At 40.2% G+C, this 20,037-nt stretch overlaps 2 protein-coding genes across 2 annotated transcripts in view; both read right to left on the reverse strand.

Annotated features, from left to right (window-relative positions):
- Positions 1 to 20,037, reverse strand: part of LOC129179402 (uncharacterized) — a 107,847-nt gene that overhangs the window by 45,755 nt on the left and 42,055 nt on the right. Inside the window, exons 10-11 of the mRNA XM_054772605.1 lie at positions 18,669 to 18,926; positions 18,506 to 18,593 (exon numbers count right to left, since the gene is read on the reverse strand). Coding sequence (XP_054628580.1) covers positions 18,506 to 18,593; positions 18,669 to 18,926 — 346 coding nt within the window. The remainder of the gene's footprint in view (positions 1 to 18,505; positions 18,594 to 18,668; positions 18,927 to 20,037) is intronic.
- LOC129180299 (uncharacterized) lies at positions 30 to 13,667 on the reverse strand. The gene is made up of 3 exons (XM_054774630.1): positions 13,219 to 13,667; positions 219 to 2,815; positions 30 to 91 (listed from the first exon to the last, which is right to left on the reverse strand). The coding sequence occupies exon 2, from the start codon at positions 2,704 to 2,706 to the stop codon at positions 220 to 222; it is 2,487 nt and encodes an 828-aa protein (XP_054630605.1). The 5' UTR covers positions 2,707 to 2,815; positions 13,219 to 13,667; the 3' UTR covers positions 30 to 91; position 219.

The raw sequence follows: 20,037 nt of genomic DNA on the forward strand, positions 1-20,037 counted from the left end.
ATGATTGAATTACACATGAAACAGGTCTTTAGTGATGTAATGTTAGTAATGTTGGGAGGCAGAGAAACCTGATCTCCAACTTGGCTTCCATCTGTAAGACAGTACAAGAGACACAGGATACAGTCATTGTGGTTCTCCCGGTATTCCTCAAGTGGATGTCCTCTAGGTGGTAGAAAACTCGGACTAGAACATAACATGCAGTGATAAAATCATTTCACCTTAATGAGCTGCTGATCTACCTGGTTCAAAGTCCTCCTGAGACAGGGTGGACATGCTAGCGAGGTTGCGCCTCATCTCCCGCTTCTCCCGCAGAATCTGCTGGAAGCTCCTCAGGCACTTCAGGTTGCGTTCGTTCGTCTGGCTTACCTCCCCAGCTTCTCTTTCTGCTGTGTCTGTGGATGCTTGCTGACCTTCCCTGAGTTGCCCTGAAGCTTGTTCAGCCAGGACAGAGGCTGACAAGGACTCTGTGGTGGTGTGCTGGGACAGCTCGGCCCTGGTGTTATCTGGAGGCCGGTCCTCTACAACCCCAGCGTGGTGTTCCGTCAGGTCGTCAGGTGGAAGTGCTGCTTGGCTGATGAAGACTAGGTGTTCCTCTGGGCCCGTAGGAATCATTTCCAAACTGGGATAGTGTTGGCTTGTGGCTGCAAACTCCAAAGTTGAGGATTCTTCAAAGGAAAAGTGTGATTTCTCCAGAGGAAAATTTTGGCTAACGATATCCCAGCTGAAAGATTTTGTAGGCAACTCAGATGTAGACATGTCACAGATCGCTGAAACTTCCAAGTCTGTTTCATCTTCAGGATTCTGGTCTGCTGGTACCTCAAGTTTTCGCAAAGCTCCTCGCAAAGCAGAGCTAAAATCAGAAACAGCTCGGCTTATGCGCCTGACATCGAAACTTGGTTGGATATCTGAGCTACCAGGATAAGGGACTTGGTTTTGGTGTCTGGTTTCAGTACCAGGGATCAATGTTTTTTCACTGCTACACCGCGACGCCTCACTCCATGTGACTGCTGTAGAGTCTTGATAGGTGAAATAACTTTCTTGATAACTCCCAACATGACAGTCGTTTGATGGGCCATAGTCAAATCCATTTGACGCTCCATAGTGTCCATCAAATGAATGGTAACCAGAACTTTTTGGGTAGGAACAGTCTGCAGAGTATGCCGTTGTAAGAATGCCTGACTGGGAGCGAGACCGCCGTGTCTGCCACTCCTCCCTGCGTGAGGTCCTGCCAGCTGAGTTGTACCGCTGTCTAGAGCGATGCTCCAAGCTCCTTGAGGAGCACTGTGTTAGTGTCCTGTAGTGATCCCAATCAGCTACTCCATCAAAGCAAGTCTCCACTTTATGATCCTCCCTGTAAGAAGGTTCCTCATCCCACAGATGCTCATCAGTAGTCCGATGTAGTGGCTTGGTGGTAGTCCAGTACTCCTTTGCACCGGGAGCAATTTCCTGTGTCCTTTCATGACAAGATGTTGGTCTGTCTAAATCTGATTCAGACTTGGAGCTTTGAGACGACAAGGAGCTGGTGCTCAGACAGTCCGGGCAGTCCTGCCTCTCCTGGTATCTCAAGCTAAGCTTTCTAGTTAGAGCACCTTCCGGGATGTCTGAGCTGATGTCAGAAGTATCCTCGAATTCCTCCAGGTCCTGATGATTGACTGACTCAGCGACTGGGGACACACTGTAGTCTTCTGCTCTTGGAGGTCGCAATTCTCTGTGAACGCCCTGTTGCACTTTGCACACCTCAGGAAAATTATCAGAGGCAGACTTTGGTGCTGAACGGCCTAAACTTCCATGGACGCTAGCAGGCCTCCTGCGGGGGGATGAGCCATCTATGTACCCTTCCCCTAACCAGGTATCTGCACCTGAGCCAACCTTGCTGCTGGACCGGATGCCTTCTATCTCCAACAGGACAGCGTCCACACAGGACGACACTTCCTCAACAGAACCCTTAACTGAGGTAAGATAATCCCTGAGGTCTGAGATTTCTTCCTGGATTTTGTTGATGCCCCTCAGCTCTTTGAGAATGTGCTCAATGATGGCACTGGACTGTTCCTCTCCCAAATGTCCTTGCCCCTCCTCCACTAGTGGTTCTGGCAGAGCTGTGTTGAAGTCATAGTCCAAAGTATCACCAGCAGAGTAAGGTCTCTTAGGCCGAACACGTGGTGCAGCAAAGTCTCTTCCTCCTGGTCTGTCAAACGTAACGCCATTCTTATCGGGTCCGGCTGAGCTGGAGCGCGTGGCGGCTCGCGTAAGCTCTGGAGATAACGGCAGTAAACCCTCAAATGAGATACGCTTCCGATTGGCAGGGGATTTACTGCTTTTGCGTTGCAAAGTGCAGGGTATTCTTAAACATCCTTCCCGATTCAGCTCCACCTCTCCAACACACGGTGGTCCTCCGTCTCCTTTCCCATTGGACAACTTTGAAGAGGAGGGAACTTCATCCCTGGCTAACGTCTTTGGATAAATCCGTCTGTGATCCTTTCTGACCTCACACTTTTCCCTCTCAACATCTTCTGCGTAATAATCTTGGGGATCAGGAACACGGTGGTCTGCAGATCCTTGCAGAAGGCGATGTATTTTCCCACGAATGACGAGCGCTACTTTGGGGTTTGGGGCCCTCTTCTTGGGCTGGGTGACTTTAGCTTTCGTGCCTCCTTTAGGGGGGACGCTTGCTCCGTGTTGACCATTGGAGCGATTCCTGGAGAACATGTTCTCAAGACGATAAACCCTGCTTATCTAGTTATCTAGTCATAATCTGTCATCACCTGTACCGCCTGGAGTGTTTGTATCCCAGCAAGTCAAGGTCAGTGGGCCATGACTAAGATAAGAAGGCAAAGATTAAATATAATCATTTAAGAGACGCATTAAAGATCACCAATAAATGGAAGTGAATGAGACATTTGAGGAATTTTGCTACAGATGAACCACCAAGGAAGCTCAAATGCTCATTAGAATGAACGTGAACATGGAAAGTTTGCCTACAGGGCAGAGATGGAACAAAGGGTCTGCCAATCAATACTCCATTAGAATGGCATGTGCAGTGGTCAGAACCAAATAGGAGGTGCAAAACGCATGAAAATCTTATTCAAATGTATTTGCGACCAGTCACGTAACAACAAACTCAACGGTCTAAGAAGCTTATTTCGGTGCCGCATATCATGCACTGTCTGAAATAAAGAAGCTTATTTCTGCCAAGCATATGCACTGTCTTGAAAAGAGAAGCCCACTTCTGTGCTGCATATCATGCACTGTCTTGAATAAAGAAGCTAATTTCCGTGCATCTGTGGAGCATATCAGGCACTGTCTTGAAAGAAGGACCTTATTTCTGTGCAGCATGTCACGCACTGTCTTGACTGAACAAGTTTATTTCTGTGCATATGTGCAGCCTATTATGCACTGGCTTGAGTGAAAAAGCTTACTGTTGTGCTGCATATAATGCACTGTCCTGAATAAACCTAATTTTTGTGCATCTGTGCAGCACATCATGTACTGTTTTGAAAGAAGGACCTTATTTCTGTGCAGCAAACAAGCTTATTTCTGTGCAGCATATAGTGCACTGTCTTGAATAAATAAGATCATTTGTGTGCAGCATATCATGCACTGTCTTTAATGAACAAGCTTACTCCTGTGCTGCATATCATGTATTGTCTTGAATAAACAAACTTTTTCAGTGCGGCATATCATGCACTGTCTTGAACAACATGCATATTTCTGTGCATCATATACTGTAATGCACCGTCTTGAACAAACAAGCTTATTGCTTTGCAGCATATCATGCAACATCTTGAACGAACAAGCTTATTTCTGTGTACCTGTGCAGCATATCATGCACTGTCTTGAATGAAAAAGCGTATTTCTGCGCATCTGAGCAGCATATCATGTACTGTCTTGAAAAAAGGCCCTCACTTCTGTGCAGCATATCATGGACGGTCTGGAATGAATAAGCCAATTTTTGTGCAGCATTTCATAAAATCCATCCATGATGCCGTTTGCAAACCTTCAGAATGTGACAGAAACAAAAACAACCCTGAGAACATTTTCCAGCATGTTGACAGACAATATTCTTAATTGTACTCATCGATTGACGCATTGATTGCCGTCACTGTCCGCCATGTGAGCAGGAAAGACCTTTCCTGTCATAGACACACCAAAGTAAATCAGACTGAGCAGAGAGAAAGAAAAAAAAAAGAAGAGAAGTTGTATATCAGCAGTGGTTTATCCTCGTTAATACCACTTTCCATGACCATCGTCACCTTGGAGATGAAATGTCTGAAGCTCCCTCCTGAATTAGTATTATTAATACCGCTCCAACATCTCCATTATCATGTCTTTACAAAGACAATAATCCTCAATCAGTCCTCAATCAAATTAGACCGGCTGCATCACATGACATGACTGACACTTCCTGACAGTGCATGGTATGCTGCACAAGCGGTCATATTTTTGTATGTATGCGAGTTAGCAGATGACTTCATGTTGCGTTATTAAATAAGGTTTAGCAACATGCCGTTGATGCCCCACATTTCTTACGACACAAAACAAAGAGCTCCTTCTCACCCGTCCACACAAAAACGGCGGGTTTTGCGTCAAGGCCAGTGATGCGAATTAGGCGATGACATCATCTATCCCTTTGTCTTTGTAAATGCAGAATGTTTGTACAGGATCGCATTAGAACGCGTACCTAATGAAGTGGCCAGCGAGTGAACGCATAATATATCAAAATGCCCAAAATTCTGGAGGATTCATCAAAGTAGACTCAAGTGTGACAACGTCTTTAAATATAAATCGAGCCCTCGGGAGGGTTACAGCAGTCAGCACGTGAGCACATTTAATATTGATATGATTAACACGGCTTCAAGATAACACGTCCCATCTGTGCCACCTACACGTCATGTGACACACGTTCACCCACGAGAGACGAAATACAAACGTTTGATGCATATATTCTGCGTGTGTACCTAATGAAATGGCCTGCCGAGGCCCAGAATAAAATTGAGTAATGTATATATATATATATATATATATGCACATATTCATTGCACAGTTATACAGTAAGTGAAATACGTGCTTTTGTGGTCTTACTTAGTGCAATCTTCATATTTGATTTTCATTTATGCATTATTTGTATGCAAGCTGCTATGTTGGTCCTCATTTTCTTGACAAAACGCCTTCATAAATTCCTCTAAAATGCACTGTGTGTGTATTCATGTTTCAAAACCTGACACTGGCGATTAAAAAAACAAAAAACAAACACATTTGCTTAGTTTGACTTCCATAAAAGTATGAATAAAAGAAATACATAAATAAATGAAAGCATAAATAAAAAATAAAAAAATACATAAATGGAAGCATTAACCAAAAAATATATTTTAAAAATACCTAAATAAGTGTAAAAAAATAATTACAAATAAATATAAATTAAAATGATTTAAATAAAAGGTTAAAAAATAATAAAAAAAATTAAAAATTAAAATGACTTAAATAAAATAGGTTGTGACGAAATGACCATTGGAAAATGTGCGTCCCAGGTTGAGAAACCCTGATATAGATGATTTCGATGTAAAAAACTCAATAAAAAATAAATACATACATACATAAACAAATCAAAATAATAAAAAAAACAAATAAAAATGACTTAAATTAAGTGTCAAAACTAATAAATATAAATGACGTAAATAAAAGTTTTAAAAATAAAATAAAAATAACCAATAAAAGTGTAAAAAGAATAATTAAAATAAATATAAATAAAAATGACTTGTGTAAATATTTACAATTAAATAAAATGACCTAAATAAAAGGGTAAAATATATATATATATATATATATATATATATATATATATATATACAGTACTTGTATATATGTATATAGATATACTTGTATATATAAATGACTTAAATAAAAGTGTAAAAAATAATCAAACTAAAAATGACTTAAATAAAAATGTAAAAAACAACAAATAAACAAAAATAAAATGACTTACATAAAAGGGTAAAAAATAAAATATAAATCACTTGAGTAAGTGTCAAAAATAATAACAATTAAAATGACTTAACTAAAAGTGTAAAAAATACAAATAAACACAAATAAAATGACTTAAATAAAACGGTAAAAAATAATTAATATATCAGCATAAATTACTAAAATAAAAATGTCAAAAGTAATCAAAATAAAAATGACTTAAACCAACGTGTAAAAAATAAAGAAAATACAACTGAAAAAAAGACTTAAATAAGAGTAAAAACTTATTTAAATAAATATAAATGACTTAAATAAAAGTGTAAAAAAATATTACAAATAAAACTAAAAATGACTTAGATAAAAGTGTAAAAAAAACAATTAAAATAATATAAATAAAAATGACTTACATACAAAAAATGAACAATAAATAAAAATAAACACGATTTAAATATAATGGGTGGTGACTAAATGACCATTGGATGTAGATGATTTTGATTGAAACATTTCCATTTTGCGTTTCTATTCACAAATTAGTTCCTATCTCAAATGTGAAGAAGATGGGTGAGAAAAGCAAGCTAGCTAAATGTTGAAAATAAATAATTTGAAAAAGTGTGACTGACTTTATACATTCTGCAGCGCGCGCACATCCCGTGTTTTAATGGACGCATGTAGAACAGACAACCTGACAAGTCAAGAAGGGGGGGAGAAAGACTCCTTTTTACGAGTGTGACAGACGGAGCTGTGCTGCAAAAAGATGTTTCTCTTTGAAAGGCGCTATTGATCGGCCTTGTTGGAGTGTCCTCTCGTAACAAGCGCAGCGGTCGAGCTCTTGTGACAATTTCACGTGGAGCCAATCAATCAGAGAGCTTTAACAGACGACATCCTGCCTGCGTCTGGCTAAAAGCAACCAAACATGCCGCCCATCAATCAGCCCCTTTTTCTGGGATGGTCCCAAAATGCACGTCTGCATATTAAATGTCACAAACGTCCTTGCCCGCCTTCAGCTGGTAAAATGGCAAAGAAGACCAAGTCGCCTTCACAATGCATTGTTCATCTTAAAAAGATGCATATTTGAGCACATTTTACATCCTTTTTGCTTAAACTGAGCATTTTCAAGCATAAAAATGGCTAAATCATCTCACTAAATGAACTCTAAAACAAATACAAGGCAGATGACGCATTCAAATTGTGAATGTAGTATTCTACATTAGCCACTAGATGTCAGTAATTGCTCGGTGAGACAAGCACCAGACTTGACTGCCACAATGACAAGCTTTTATTAAAGGGTTAAATTATGTCACAACAGGTACAATAATCATAACATAATAATAATCACAATAATAATGCACGCTACTGCTTCTGCTATAACCCACAACCACCAAAAACTCAAATCTGAACCCCCGACATCACTTCCTGTCTGCCTGCCGCCACTAAGGTCCCCTAGGGAACACACACAAGCACGAGTTTTAATTATGTCTTAAAATGTCTTATTTTCTCTGATTCTATCTACTATATTGGGATTAATAGGAGTGTAAAGGTGGCTATAGCGGTGTTATTTCATGTTTAGAGGGCTCTAATGTTAACCACATTTAGAAGATCGTAAACGAGTTTTCTATGTCTAAAATGTCTTATTATGTCTACTATTTCGGGTAATACAAATGTAAAAGTGACTATAGGGGTGTGATTTCAGGGTTAGAGGGTTCTAATGTTAAAAAAATGATTTAGAAAGTCGTAAACAGGTCTTCTATATCTTCTATTTCTTATTTTCTCTTTTTATGTCTTCTATATTGGGTAGTAGGAGTGTAAAGGTGACTATGGGGTGTTATTTCATGAATGTTAAAAAACATATTTAGAAGGTTGTAAACAGGTTTTATATGTCTTTTTTTCTCTTATGAGACATTGACACTCCACTGCTGCCTCACACACGCACACACACGCACACACACATATGCATGCTAGGCACGCCCTAACAAGGTGTGTCCCTCATGCAAGCAGGCAGGCAGTGAGGCGGAGTGGATTCTGGGAGTGGAGGAAAGTGGAATGACTTTGCTGGACAAATCCAATCAGCTTGTGGCCTCTTCATGCTAACCGCTTTAGCTTCCTATTAGCATTTGATGACAAACGACAACAGCAGCAACCCTTAAACATACGTCTTTTCGCCACACATGACACACAAGCTATCATTGCCCCGTCATTCTATTCTAATATATATTTTATGAAAATATATTTTTATTTTATTTTGTTTTACTACGTTGCACAGTATTACAATACCAGTCAAAAGTTTGGAGACAATTTCCCATGCAACAACATGAGGAAGTGTCTCCAAACCTTTGACTGGTAGTGTGTATTGTAGTGCATTGTATCGTACGTGTCAACAAGTCACGTCTGTCATCCTGCGCTGCAGTTCGTCACTGCGTGATTGACCGCGCGTATCAGCGCATCTGCACTCAGCGGGCAATTAATGAGGCCTGTGTCGTGTCATCAAGACTTCAATTCAATCTCTCGTCTGCTTTGGAGACGTTACAAAAACCAGGAGCGCAGCAACGCCACCACTTCTGCAGTTTGACCGCAATTACGAGTGGGAAAAGTCGTAAAATGGACCTCGCCTTGCTTTTTCCTTTGTCTTTCTTTAGGACGCCACTTCCAAAAGGCACGATGAGCATCAAAAATGGGCGTTAAGAAGAAGTGCATGGCTCAGATCAAGGGTACCCTTTGCTGTCTTCAACTTGACTTGAGTAGTATTTGAAACTGTTGCTCTAACAATGTGTACTATCCCTATCACTCTGACGTTTATAGAGTGAGGAAGCTTACCAAACCATAAATGAAGCCTGTTCATGTTTTTATTTTGCGCTAGCACGGCTATGTTGTAAAAAAGTGTCTATATTTGGACATTGAAATGTTCCATGTAAAGCATGTCTATTTTTGTTGTGAAATTAACAATATTTTCTCTGATCATTTTGTCATGATTTCTACTTACAATTAAAGAATCATGTCTTTATTCAAATATTCTGTGTAAAAAAAAATAACTGTTGTGTAATCATTAGTGAAAAGTACATAACCTTCGTGTCCGCCTGCCGATGAAAATTTTGAAGAACATAATTCCATGGAAAAACAAACCCCATGATGATTACAATGGTATATATTCATGGAATAATTACTCAACTCTGCAACTAAGGTGATTTTTGTGTATAAATGAGTAAAATAAGATTATTTGAACAAAAGTCTAACACACCTAAATTTCGTGTCCGGCCCGTTACATACGTACACTTCGAGCTCACAGCGTAAATTGCGTATTGCTAGTAAATATTGAATTAGAAAATAAAAAGTGCCTTCTTGGGCCAAACAAAACTTGTATCCTTCCGCCAGTTATTCGCCAAATACGTGTTCAGCAGGGGAATGTTTCACCTTGTCCGTCATTTTGTGTTAGCGTAATGTACGTTCAGTCACGAATTCGGCAGCATCAAGCAGCATCATTCAATTCGACGAGCAATCGGCAGTTTAACAACCATTGTCAAGTCTAAGGTAAGATTTTTTCATTTTTATATATATTGGAGAAGATCTTTATGCACTTTGAAATGATTTTTTTCGTCAATGACCGGTCGCCGTTCGTGTCGTGTGCACGAAGCGGCAAAAAAAACACGCGAAGTGGGCAAAATTATTAATCATTACTAGTCGGATTTTACTTACTTTTATCCGTCATATTATATGTCGTTGACATTTATCAGATCCAAATAAATTCTAGCGTGTTCGTTGATAAATTGCTCCGTATTTAACCCGGAAGCGATCGGCGTGTCCCTCATGGGAGGTCAAAGATGGCCTTGTAATTTTGTCTTTAGCATGATAATTCAAGAACCACTCACTCAGTGCATTTCACTGAATCCTGGCTCATGTTGCCACAGTGCTGCAATGATTAGCTTGTATTGTGGAGTTGATCGGTCAAAGTTGATGTCATTACAGTCTTAGGAACGCTGATGGGATTTGTAGTCTTTGTAGTGATACCACAATGGCATGGCAAGGACTGAAGGTCAACTTTTCTTATTTATTTTCTTTGCCATATTTTCAGAGCTTTAACTCAAGATCTAGATTTGTCACTTGTTTTTATTTACTTTATGATACTCTCAAATAGAAGTTACTTTTCTAACAAAAGTCAATTCTATGGAGAGATAACAGCATAAAGTGCACACCGAGTTATTGTATTGTATTGTATTGTACTTTATTAATCCCACAGCAGGGAAATTCACTTGTTACAGCAGCAAGCAAGATACGCCAGTAAAGAATACATAGTGACATAGTGACTACAACATAGTCATATGTACTTTACATTTAAGAAAGAGTGAACTTGGGAGGGTTGCTGTGGGAAATGGAAGATGTCTCCAGCTCTGTTATGTTGGGTGTGTGTTTTGCAATGTTTGAAGTTTGTGTTGATAACATTACCAAGGTCTATCCACCAGTTTGAAATTTTACCCAAAATGTAACACTTGGGTACCCTTGATCTGAGCCATGCACAGAAGAAGAATACAGGCAGGAAGTTACTCGCACGCAAACACATTTAGTAGCGTTCACACTTGTATGACACTTAACATCTGACGTTGCCTGTACACTTCATAAAGCAGTGTTGGTGGCCCGCCACAAATACATGTGGACCGCCACAGATAGCCTTGCCGCTACCTGTCAAGAACACTGTAATGGGACCGCCTGTAAAGCTCCGTTTTATTCGTCTACACAAAAAATACCTCCACTCGGGATGGACTTTTGTGGCAATTATGCAAATTTGATTATGCCGTCATCTGGCGTCCCGCCCGCCCCAAGTGTGTTTGACTTTATATGCTTTTTAACATTATTAGAGCCCTCTAGACATGGAATAACACCCCTATGGTCACCTTTACACGTGTATCACCCCATATAGTAGACATAATCAGAGAAAATAAGACATATTAGACATAAATAAGATAATAGACTCACATGTTAGCAGCTCCTTGTTTTTTTGGACATCATGCTTCCAGCGTACATCCTTGCGGCTTTAAATGGCTTTACACGTATATTACCCAATATAGTAGAGAGAATAAGAGTAAATGAGCTAAGACAGGACCAACAGAGCCACTGTCCCTGAAGTTTTGTCTTTTTAAGAGAAGATTATAACGTCACTGTTTGATGTGTGTGATGAACAGGCTAGCATGTGCTAGCGTGAATGAACTTGAGGTTGTGGACCGGACAAACGTGCACATTAGCACTCAATAAGGTCACCAAATCTTACCTTTATGCATTCCCACATAGGATCAGCATTTGGGAGCAAATATGAGGTTAAAGAAAAAGGGGGAAAAGTATAGTCGTCAAATGGTGCGTTCAAGGACTGTCTAACAAAGTGAGACGGCTCACTACTCGCATAAATCCGATATATATCCCCTCTACTGCACTCTGAACGGGTGGGTCGCGCATATCCGACCGATACGTCGTGGAAAAGCATGGTTTGGATAATGGTTCTCACCCAAGGAGGCAAAAGTTTTTCTTGTCAGTGGAAAATGATTTTTAAAAAGTGTCGGTGAAGTGGCTCGTGCCACCCACACACACTCCTTGGAGCAGACGTCGCAGAAAGTTCCACACAAACTGCCACAGGCAAAATTCTTGCTCTCTTTCTTCTTAACCTCCCACATGGAATCACTTGCTTCAGGAAATATTGACTCCTGTTGCACAAAATCCTTGAAACTGCCACAAACACGTTAAGGAGAGCAATCTTTCCTTGCGTAAGCGCACAGAAACGCGTGCGAGTGACATCACTTCCCGGACGCTTTGTGCTCACATTAACGAGTCGTGTTTTTCTGGTGACGTCAACGACAGCATAAAAAAAAAAAAAAAAATCAGATTTTAACAAAAAATCTGAATTGGGCATCGTACCCCACAGTGTGAACGTAGACCAGGGGTGTCCAAAGTGCGGCCCGGGGGACATATGTGGCCCGTGACATGTTTATTATTGGCCCGCAGCACGCTGTAGAAATAAAATGAAACACTCAAAAACAGAGGGAAAATAGAGCAAAAAGGCACAATGTAATTAAAAAACATCAACGTGGCCCCCAGCATCCTTTGAATTTTTTGTAAGCGGCCCTCGGTGGAAAAAGTTTGGACACCCCTGACGTAGACCTCGTGGCCAGTGCAGTACTAGAGTCACAATTACAAGGCCTCACCTGCCTTTTACTTGTAATTTAGTCCATTTCGTTAATTTAGCCATTTTTATGCTTGAAAATGCTTATCTTAGGCCAAGAATAAGTAGAGTTTGCTTAAATGTGCACACTTTTTTAAAAGTACAGTCATAATAGGCTGTATTCAACCACGAAACAGTGATCATTTATTCATTTTTGAAAGCCGAGATATTGTGAACGAGCAATAACCGAACCACAATATTGACACACACACACACACACACACACACACACACACACACAGGCGTGAAAGTGTTTCTCCCTTCCTGATTTCTTTTTTTTTGTTGCATGTTTGTCACACGTAAATGCTTCAGATCATCAAACAAATGTAAATATTAGTCAATGACAACACAACTCAACACAAAATGCACTTTTTAAATGAAACTTTTTATTATTAAGGGAGGAAAAAAATCCAAACCTACATGGCCCTGTGGGAAAAAGTGATTGTCTCCCCCCCCCCCAAAGCATAACTTAACTAAGATGCTCTATCAGTTATTAGTGTCAACATTTCAGCTTTCTCTCATCGACTTTGACCCTGGATCAGACTATTTCGTGTGGGGATCAAACCAGGCCCTTCAGGCACAACTAGCTGGACAGGAGCCATTCTCTTCCTAATTGTCCTACACTTTCATGAATCGTGTGATGAAGTGATGTCACGAGACGATGAAAATAAGTGCTGACGAAGCTTTCGAGCGCCGCGTTTGGAAGCTTGAGGAGACGCCAACACCTCACGAAAGGGGGGTTATGTTATGGGAAGAAGGCCACTTTGGACCATGGCACGTTGCCAAGGAGGCAGAGATCCTTCCACGGCATCCGCGCCGGCCGGGAGGGCTCCCTCGCACCGCAATGACCGGGGTGAAAGCGCACCCTGACCGATTTAGCTTCTAAAAATAGCAGCCGGGACCACTTTGGCGGTGACATGTTCAGGATGAGATGGTCACCAGGGGGGTCCTCTCAGCCCCCACGGGGGCCGCGAGAGCGCTGAAGTTGTTTGATGGATGAGACTGAAGTACTTAAGAGACTCCTCAAATGTCTCATTCATGAAGAAGTCAATGGGAAGACGTACCTCGTGCAGGGAAGAGAAGAAGAAGAATCCTCAAACAATTCCTGCTGAAGAGGAAGGGAGTCAATGACAAAAGTAGCTTTTCCTCCATGTTGGGAGTGTTCATCAAATCCTTCACCGTATTTCCAATCAGTTTCGGCGTCCTCTTTGCTCCTCTTCCTCCCTCCCTCCGGATGCAGGCGCTCCCGCCTCCCCCTCTTCCTCTTCCTCGCGTTATGGCAGCTTGTTGCCGAGCACATTGAAGCTCTCTCTCTCTCTCTCTTTCTTTCTCGCCCACCTCTCCCTCACGTTTTCTCACATCCTTCACTTTTTCACACTCCGACACGAGCAGGCCCGCATATGCTCGCCGCTCCTCCTCCCCGTTTGGCACGCGACACAGCGGAAGTAATGCTGTTCCGCACGCTAACGACGCTAGCTAACGATGCTATCTTGGCTAATTGTTCCAACAAACATCTTCCTCCTACATCACGAAATAAATCAAGCTTTTATTCGGAACATGAGCACTCAGGCAGCGCGGGATGTCTGCCAAGACAAAATTGTATTTTTTTTTTTTTTTTTTTACAAAAGTGTGTGTGTGTGTGGGGGGGGGGGTAATCTTGGCTCCGCACCAAAATGTAATGGCTTCTTCCTTCCTTGACCCCCCCGCCCCCACTCCACCTCCTAAAAGTTATTCTGTAAATTAGCAAAGTAGTTTTTGTTCCCACACACACGCACGCACACGCACATACTACAACGTTAACGCCTCCTTGTAAATGAAAAAGCCAAGCGTAAACAAACACCTTAAAGCAGGGGGTCCCCAACCACTGGGCGGCGGGAAGCTTTCAGGTGCAATGTTTAAAAAAAATACATTTGTAAATAACAACATTATATTTCATATAAATACATATCAATTTTGGAAATATGTTCCATTATTTTATTGAAAAAACAGTTACAAATCCCATAGTGTTTGCATGTACAGTATATGTTGTTTGTTGCAGTGGCGACCTGTCCCACTTTGTTCAAAGGTCCTTGAACGCACCACTGTGCCTTCGCTAACATTCTCTCACGCTGCCCAGACGGACTACTGTACTGTAATTTTACTCTTTTTTCTTTCATCTCATATTTGGTCTCAAATGTTGATGCATAAAGGTAGGTTTTGATGACGTATTGAGCGCTAATGTGCTTATTTGTTGGTGCACAACCTCAAGTTAATTCATGCTAACACACTGCCTTTAACCACACACACGTCAGTAATAATCTTCCCTCTGAAAAACAAACTCCAGGCTCGTACTGCTGGATGTTGGGTCTGTATTCATAACTGGATGATGTTACTGCCTTTTTATTATGTACTGTGTAAAACTAAGACACATTAGATCGCTGTAATGTTGGACCTTTCAGCTAAAGCAGAGCAAACAAACGCCAACTCGGTTCGGTATATTTTTCATCAAAATAGTAGTCGTGCCAAAATATCGTGCTGCTGCTGGATGTTAACAGTGTCCGAGTGATACTGTAAGTTTGTTTTCGTTTCCAAAAGAGGAAGGTTTAAGACAAGAATGGACGAAGAAAGTGCAGAGAACACGGGACAGACGGACGCCCACCTTGAGTTCTGTGTTTTGCAGTGATCATTTCACTGACGACTGCTTCAAAGGAACACCTTTACAAGAAGCATTTAGCTTGAAAGTACGGTATAAACGCATTTCGAAAAAGGATGCTATTCCGCTGGTACACGAAACAAGGACGAATGACCACTGCGTCAAAGTTGCCACAGAACAGAGCAAGTCATGTCTTCTAAGCACTATTCCATGATAGTGACATGGCTGCCATATTACATAAACCACCTTCCTGTTTTGCCATGAGTTATTTTTGGAGTTCAAAGGTGTTTCTTCCCTCAATAACCCAAAATGGAGCCAACAAAAGCTTCAAGTGCCGGCATTTAGATAAAGATGGCGAAAACCCGAACCGAATTCAAGAAATAACTCATGAGGCGTGATGACGCTGCGACTGATGAAGCAGCTCATCGGTGCTGGAGAACAACATCCCATCGTGGCAGCCTTCATTGTTTAGTGCTAATTTTAGCATCTCTGTTGACAGGCACCGCAAGGCCAACAACTCATATGAACGTTTCATGGAAGCGAATGGAAAGACAACATCTTCACACTCGGGAGTGCAGGGGAGGATTCATTGATGGGTTTTTATACCAATACGAAGGTGTTGTCATGTTTCTTTGCATGTTTACTTTTCTTTGAAAGCGGCTGCCTTCCTGCACCGAAAGCGCATACAAACGTGTCAATACAACGTCCAAAATATTTGAATTCATTATACATTTTTAAATAATAAATGTGATATATTTACTCAGTTATTTTACGTTTAATTACTTGAGTTAATTATTTGTAGTAAATAAGTAAATAATCTATAATAATAATACAAATAATTTAATGAATAATTTGATATAATATCTATTGTCATACATTATTTAAATAATACAGGAAATATGGTGAATATTATTGATAAGAACTTTGGCTTTACTTGACCCATTTACACCATTTAAATGATCAAAATATTTTAAAAAAAAGTAATAATAAACAGTTATTGAAATGAGTAATCAATTATTTGAATATTTTATAATGACATAATACTTAAAATCATTTGAATAATTATTGTTTTAATTTTTTCAAATAATAAATTTAATAACTACATTCAACAATTTAATTCAATAATAAAAACAAACATAAAAGTATACAAAAATATTTAAATTATTAAAAAATTCAATATTCAAACAATAATTGCATTAAAGTAGTAGTAGCAGCAGTATACATTATTTAACTGATAAATTAATTAATTATGACCAATATTATTGATAAGTTTGGCTTTACTTGACTGATTTAAACAATTGAAATTATTTTTTTTAATTATGCCATTATAAGCTATTATATGATTTATAACAACATTTAATTTAATTTAATAAGTTAGTTAAGTTAAAAATTTTTTTTTAAATAAATCGGTTAATTATGGCAAAAATTATTGATCAAAGTCTGACTTTACTTGAGCAATTTATAATATTTAATAATAAAAATATAAAAAAATTACAATAAAATTTAAATTCTAAATTATTTGAATAATTAATAATAATTTCAAAATTAAATGAAATAATAGAATGTAATAATAATTATTAGAACTTATTAAGTAATAAAGTTCAGCTGGTTTTAGTTGGCCGATTTACACCATTTAAATTTCCCCCCAAAAAAGTTTTTAAAAGTTCATAAAATAGTTTAAATAATTTATAAAATATATTCACCATTTAAAATTACAAAAATAATTTCAAAACATAAATAAAAATAAGAAATATTTACATGAATTATAAATGATTTATAAAATTTAAGGCCGCACGGTCTAGTGGTTAGCACGTTGGCCAACACAGTAACAGCTTGGAGATCGGGAAGATCTCGGTTCGATTCTCCCTTGGGCATTTCTGTGTGGAGTTTGCATGTTCTCCCCGTGTGCGCGTGGGTTTTCTCCGGGTACTCCGGCTTCCTCCCACATTCCAAAAACATGCAGGTGAGGTTAATTGGTGACTCTAAATTGTCCATAGGTATGAATGTGAGTGTGAATGGTTGTTTGTCTATATGTGGCCTGCCATTGGCTGGCGACCAGTCCAGGGTGTACCCCGCCTGTCGCCCGAAGTCAGCTGGGATAGGCTCCAGCATGCCCCCGCGACCCTAATGAGGAAGAAGCGGTATAGAAAATGGATGGATGGATTATATAATTTACATGAATAATTATTATAAATACTTTAAATAAATGTATCCGCTTTTAGTTGACCAATTTACACCATTTAAATTACAAAAAACATTTTTAAAATAAACAAAAATAACCTAAATTATACATTTAAATAATTATAATAATTATAATAATAAAGTAACAATTTCATTAAATAAATTAATATAAAAAATATGATAATGACACATTTTTATTGAATAAACTACGGTGAATATTATTGATCTCAAGTCTGGCTTTACTCACCATTTAAAGTCTGCGAGCTGAAGGGATGGTTCAACTCAAATTCATCATCATGACGCCAACAAACAAATGTTTGACACAAGGAAGAAGTCAGCCTTTGCCAACAGCTACACGCTGACCCAAACTCCTCCTCCTCATCCTCCTCATCCAATTATTAATAAGGAGCCCCTATACTCTGTGAGCATTATTATTCATTTGGTTGTCATTGTGTCGCTGTCCCCACAATAATCCCCCTCCTGAGAGCTGAGAATGATTAAAAGTTCATGCAATGAAGGAGTATTTAAGTCAGTAATGAAACAAGTCGGTGGTTAAGACAACGGAGCGAGGAGGAAGTAAAAACGCAGCGGCGGCGTCGCCATAGGAATGTGACAGTTGCCATGCCGATACCTCCCAGGGAGAGAAAAAGTACTATTTTTGCACCTGATGGGGGAAACTGCTGACCATTAGCAAGATTGGAATGACGCCCCCTCCTCCCTCCGCACCCTCCCCATCCCCCCCGTCCTTCCCTATGCAACTAACAGCACCACCTGTCTTCAATTTCTCCAAAGTATGCATGCAGATCAGCTATGATTTACGTTATTGCAGCACAGTAAATAGTATACGTTACATCATGCGCCTTTAAAAATGTCAATGCTAACAAAGCTAACAGCTAGCATCCAGACTAGATACATTGGGATAACATGGGAGCATCTCTTGCTTCTACAGATGGTTGCTAAAGTGCTAAATCTCAATGTGATATACAAAATGCTAAAATGCTAAAGTTGCACCTAGCACGACAGGTACTATATGTGTGAAGTCCTGACACCTACAGTATTTAAATTTTGAGAGTAGCCTCCCCCAAAACAATGCCAATGCTAACAATGCTATAGCTAGCATGCTAGCATCCAGACTAGATACACTGCGATAACATGGGAGCATCTCTTGCTTCTACAGATGGTTGCTAAAGTGCTAAACCCCAATGTGATACGAGAAATGCTACGATGCTAAGGCTAGCATTAACAAGGTAGCGCCAAGTATCAAAATTCCGCCAATGTATGCAAAACGACATGAGAATTGAACAGCACAGAGCTAATGGAGCAGTCCAGTCTCCTACTTTAACGTCAGCGGGTATCTCTACTCGGGAGCGTGGAACATCAGCGTGACCGCTGACCCCGAGGGAACCCGTGTTGAGAGACAGACAGACAAAATCAAAGTGGAAATCCTGGACAGCCGCCGACAAACGAATGCAAATTGGTGCAGAAACTCAACCAAGCCGCAGGGAAAGAAGGAAAAAGGACAGAGTGAGACCTCCTACCTGGAGGAGCTTGGCTCGGACTTTGTTGTACGCTTTGAGCCAGCGAACTTTGGAGGGAGAACAAGGAGGAGGACCGTCTCCGAACAAGCTGAGGAAGAGAAGGCAAACTTTTACGGGGAGGAATCACATCCTGGTGGTGTGGCTGAGATGTCACATGACCTACCAAAAGTCTTCACCGCCTGAGATCCGTTTGGGTGGGAGGACGGCCGAGTCCCTCCAACCTGAGGAGGGTTCTGGTGGGGGATTCTCTTCCGCTTCCTCGCCCGCCTCGTCCCAGGTGGATGGCTGGCTGTGGAGAGGCGGGCGGCGCCCCCCAGGAGGACCCGTCTCGGCGTCCCGCCGCTCCTCGGGCTCGGAGCTGAGCTGGGAGCTGCTGGGGCTGAGGTTGCCCGATGAGTCAAAGCGGCTGCTGTGTGCCGGACTGTTGGAGGACGCAGAGAGGATGTTATGATATGAAGTATTTAAGTAGTAAAACATGACAACCACACGGGGAAGGGGGGGGACAAGATGGCGGGGACAAGCAGCCCAAACGGGCTGGGCTCTCATTTTCTATTACATCAACGTCTTAAATGATAAATAGAATATTCTTCATTCATTTAACTTCTTTTAACTTGAAAATACAATTGGATGCCATTAAAAAAAGGATAATATAAGTTTTTTTTTAACTTCTTTTAACTTGGAAGACATTGAAAAGAAGGATATTATCCTATAATACATTATACTACAGTATACTATAATATAACTTCAATAATAGTGTAACAATAGCATAAATATAAATAATAAGAAAAAAATAATGTGTTTAACCTAACAGAAAATAGTGGTGTGAAAAAGTGTTGGCTCCCCTCCTCCCTTCTTATTTTTGCATGTTTGTCACACTTAAATGTTTCAGATCATCAAACAAATTTAAATTTAAATTGATGACAACACAAAATGTAGTTTTTAGATGATTTTTTAAAATTATTAAAGGAGGAAAAAAATCCAAACCTACATGGCCCTGTGTGAAAAAGTGATTGCCCCTCTTTTAAAACATAATTTAACTGAGATGAATTGAGCTCTATCAGTGTGGAAAATGTTTTAAAGCCATTTCTAAAGCATTGGGACTCCAGCCAACCACAGTGAGAGCCATTATCCACAAATGGCCAAAACATGGAACAGTGGTGAACCTTCCCAGGACTGGCCGGCCAACCAAAACGAGAATGAAAAGAGCGCAGCGACGACTCATCCGAGAGGTCACAAAAGACCCCGCAACAACATCCAAAGAACTGCAGGCCTCACTTGCCCTAGTTGAGGTCAGTGTTCATGACTCCACCATAAGAAAGACACTGGGAAAAAACGTTGCATGGCAGACTTCCAAGACCAAAACCACTGCTGAACAAAAACAACATTAAGGCTCGTCTCCATTTTGCCAGAAAACCACTTGATGATCCCCAAGACCTTTGGGAAAATACTCTGTGGTCTGACGAGACAAAAGTTGAACTTTTTGGAAGGTGTGTGTCCCATTACATCTGGCATTTCAGAAAAAGAACATGATA

The sequence above is a fragment of the Dunckerocampus dactyliophorus genome, chromosome 4, assembly GCF_027744805.1.
Source record: "Dunckerocampus dactyliophorus isolate RoL2022-P2 chromosome 4, RoL_Ddac_1.1, whole genome shotgun sequence".
Classification (NCBI taxonomy): Eukaryota; Metazoa; Chordata; class Actinopteri; order Syngnathiformes; family Syngnathidae; genus Dunckerocampus; species Dunckerocampus dactyliophorus.